Consider the following 4,147-nt stretch of genomic DNA (forward strand, 5'->3'; position numbering starts at 1 on the left):
CAAATATGTGGCTTCACAAGGCCTGTATAGCCAACCTTTTTTTTTACCAAGAATATGGCCCAAACTAAAAGTTTGATCCTAATCACTCATCCTAAAAAAATGAAAGGCATTACAAGTAATGGAGGTAGAGTAGACATGTCCCGAATTGTTCATAGTCATTGTAAATGGCTAGAAAGCAAATGTTTCCAATGGTAAGAAAATTAAAACAAGAAATTGGTTTGTTTTCGAGACAACTCATAATTCATTCTTCCATTCATTACTTGCTTAGAGTTTAAACACAATATTCTATTCTTGAATTAAAGGGCACATCTCTACTCAATAACCACCCTTAAAACAGCAAAAAGAAACATACCCACGATTACTACCTTTCACCGACTCAAAACATAAATAAAACATAAATTATATAAATAAAATAAGAATTACGATTCTGTCTTTTTCATCTCATTGGCCTTCAAGATCTGAATCCGCTTCCTTACTTCGGCTAATTTGGCATCTATACTTCTTAAAATTTCTTCTTTGGTTGGATTCCCCGAGACAACAGAAACAGTTTCCTTAGTTTTATCGTTATCACCGTCAAGTTCTTGAGGCTGTTCCTTTTCCGGACCGCGGTTTTTGTACGCTTGGATCAATTCCCGCACATCGTTACGATTTTCCGGCCATGTTTCAATCGTCCCATCGGGCCCAATAATAACAGCGCAAGCCTTGACGTTGCAAATTTCGGAGAGTTCCTTCGTCTGCTTCTTGATGGATTCTTTCTGCATCTTGAAGCTTTTTCTTTCAGCCTTCAACGCAGATTTATCCTTCTTGTTTGTTGTATTCTTCATGTTTCTCTTTTGTGGAGAGAACTAGAGAAATTCTTCGAGGTGCTAACCGCTTTGGGTATTTGAATTTATAGGGGAATTGATTGCGTGAATTCAAAGCATTCAAAATTGTTACGTCTTCTGTTTTAGGCGGTTAACGGGCCTTATTTATTTCTAGCCGTTTTAAACGGCGTCGTATTACTAATAGCTATATTCAAAGATTCAAATTTCAAAAGTTTGTTCAGTTTAGTTTACCGCCTACAGATTGATTAAACGACGTCGTACTAGGTATTGGTAGAGGGTTCTATTACTTTTTTATGTCAATTTATTTGAAATAATTTTTTTAGGTATCAATTATTATCTGTGGTTTAATTTTATAGGTATTCAATCTAGACATTGATTGAGGGTTTCATGTGAAATAAAGGATCTTTGGAATTATGAGTTTTTTATGCCTTTTTCGCCAGAAATAAGCCTACTCTGATAAAGTCATTATTATCAGACTCGACTCGAACATTGACCCAGTCAAGATACTAGGTCATCAGGTTACTAGTTGAACTAGTGGATCATTACTATATTTTTATTTTTTGCTTGAGACAAAATTAAAGTTTCCAAATTCTTTGTCACTAATTTTTTTATACCTTTAAATAAATTATTTTTTGAACTCATTTATTAGTGATAATGGTTTTATTTTATAATTTTTTATATTATATTAAAAAATTATATTTTTCTTTTTTGTGATGTACAAATTATTTATTAGTTATTGACCAAAAAATTATGTTTATTATCTATTCAATTTATTTCAATTAAAATTAATTTTTTTCATACAAATAAGTACATAAAAAATTATTTGATATTACAAAATGAATGAAATGTTGGACTAATTTTTTTGCAAATATTTCCAGAAGACGGCAAATTATTTATAGGTTAGATATAGTTTATTGCACAAAAAGACAACAAGGTTGTTTTTTTTTTTTTTTTAATATGTTATGATGGTAAGGTCATATTCTAGTTAGCTAGAGGTCAAGTGTTTGAATCATTGATCCCTAAAATTTCGATGTAGAAAAGTTTTGAAATTTGGTTTAAAAATTAGTCGGGCTAGATTGGCACAACAATTATACAAAACCCACTAGTTGACCTAGTCAATTTCGAAATTTGATCGGAACCTACATTTAAAGATTAATTTTCAAAACAAAGGGGATTAAATTCCATTTTCACAAATCAGGTGTTAGTTAAGTTTTATTCATTCAAATTAATGAAAATTTAATTACACCTAATCTACCTATATCACTCCACCCCGCACCCAATCCCTCACATTCATCCTCAAAATCAATTTCAACCTACTCCTCTCTCTCTCTCTTTCTCTCTCCCCACCACCCTTTAATGCATCCTCTCTCTCTCTCCACACCACCCACTAGCGCATCCACCCTAGCAATATCCAAAATCACAGGTGGGGGTGGAGAGTTCTTGTAGGGTTTTATGGAATTGGCATCAGTGATAGCAAATTGAAGGCTTCTTTCTCGGAACATTCGTAGTGGTTGCCTAAGAACTCACGCCTTTGCCCGGCTTTAAATCTGTGCTGCTTTTGTCATTTTTTTTTCCTTTTTACTTACAACAATTTTGTATGGATCTATATCTATTGTCTATAGTTTTTTATCTGACATCCTTTTTTTTACTCCATCGTTTTGAAGGAATTATAAGTAAACTTTATTTTTGATTTGATATTGATTCAAACTTGGTCAGTGATGATATATCCAAAGGTTTGTTTCTCAAGTGGCACCCCAAATTTCATCTTTATCTTATCATTCCTTACCATCTCTTCACTCTTCATCATCTCTTTCGATTTATGTTTGAAAATGTATATTTATTGTTTATGGCGGTGGTAGCTGTGATTGTGGTGGAACGAGTAGAGGTTGTGATAGTAGGGTGAGGAGGTTTGTTATTTGTAGTGCTAACCGTAAAAAGGCAGGCCGTGTCATGGTCAGCTTGTTAAATGTGTTGATAGTGGTGATTGTGATTGTTGTCGTGGATTTGACATGAATGTAGTATTTATGGCCGTGGATTTAAGTTGAAGGTGGTAGTGACGGTACATTGGTGTTGATGGTATTGGATTGTGGTGCTGGTCTACAGTGTGTACAGATTACTTGTGGTGACTCTCTGTGACCAAGTATGCGTTTATTGTGACCGATCGTTTATTGGTCAGGATTAGTCACATTGAAAATAAATTTGATCACAATTAGTCATAGATAATACAAGTTAATCACTTGATTACATACAATCACAAATTAAACGGTCACGAATAGTCACACTAAAGACAAATTTGGTCACAATTAGTTACATAAAACACAAATCTGGTCATAAAAAATAATTTGGTCATAAATTTTGAAGGCCACGAACTTGATATTGTGACATTCTCAATTTTTACTTTTTTTTATTACTTTTTTTAATTGGCAAGTTTGAGTTCATAAGTTATAGTCATTTCATATAAGTCACAAATCAGTATAAACGGATCACATATCAATATTAACAGGTCACATGTCGTTTTGTAGAAGTCACGGATCAAAGTTATAGGTCACATTTTATATTACGAGTCACGAGTAACAAATTACATGTTGAAAATCATATTTTATGTCACAATGTACACAAGTCACAGGTTATTTCCTAGAAAAAAGAAAAAAAAATTGTGAATTTAATATATTTAATTACAAAAATATTTTTTTGATTAATTATTTCATAACTAAAATTTTAATATTATTTGATTTTTGAAATTTCAATCTTCATTTGATCATATGTATATTCATCCCACCTGATTAAGTCACAGATTCAATAGAACTGATCACAGATCACAATGTGCACAAGTCACAGATCTAATGCAACTCGTCACAGGTCATTGCCAAAAAAGAAGAAAAAAAAAGGTAATCAATGGAAATGTGAGTGATCATTGGAATAGTCGTCGGAACGGTCGGGAGAGGTCATCGGAATATTACCCGGAACAGGATAACTCATCGGAATTGTCGCCGGAGCCACTGGAATATTCGTCGGAATGGGATAAGTCGTCGAAATTGTCGTCGGAGCCATCGTTGGAGCCGCTGAAATATTCGTTAGAACGGGATAAGTCGCCGGAATTGTCGTGGGAGAAGCTGCCGGAACCATCGCTGGAAGTTGTTGGAGAAGTTACCGGAGTTATCGCCGGAGGTGAGGTGGGATGGAGAGAGAAAGAGAAGAGTTTGACGTGATGAGTGGATGGATTGCAGGTGGGGTAGGATAAGTAGATTAATTATACTATATTATAATTAACTATTTAATAAATTTAATTATTACCTTATTTTTGAAAGATTTTAAAAATTTGT

The 4,147-nt window shown here is 33.6% G+C and overlaps 1 protein-coding gene across 1 annotated transcript; it reads right to left on the reverse strand.

Annotated features, from left to right (window-relative positions):
* Positions 1-419: 419 nt before the first annotated feature.
* LOC111371974 (agamous-like MADS-box protein AGL81) lies at positions 420-824 on the reverse strand. Its single transcript, XM_022994116.1, has one exon. The coding sequence runs from the start codon at positions 822-824 to the stop codon at positions 420-422; it is 405 nt and encodes a 134-aa protein (XP_022849884.1).
* Between the last annotated feature and the right edge of the window lie 3,323 nt (positions 825-4,147).

This window comes from Olea europaea, chromosome 23 (genome assembly GCF_002742605.1).
Source record: "Olea europaea var. sylvestris chromosome 23, O_europaea_v1, whole genome shotgun sequence".
NCBI classification, from domain to species: Eukaryota; Viridiplantae; Streptophyta; class Magnoliopsida; order Lamiales; family Oleaceae; genus Olea; species Olea europaea.

Coding starts and splice junctions, on each gene's coding strand:
- LOC111371974 (XM_022994116.1), bottom strand. CDS start 824: ATGAAGAATACAACAAACAAGAAGGATAAATCTGCGTTGAAGGCTGAA.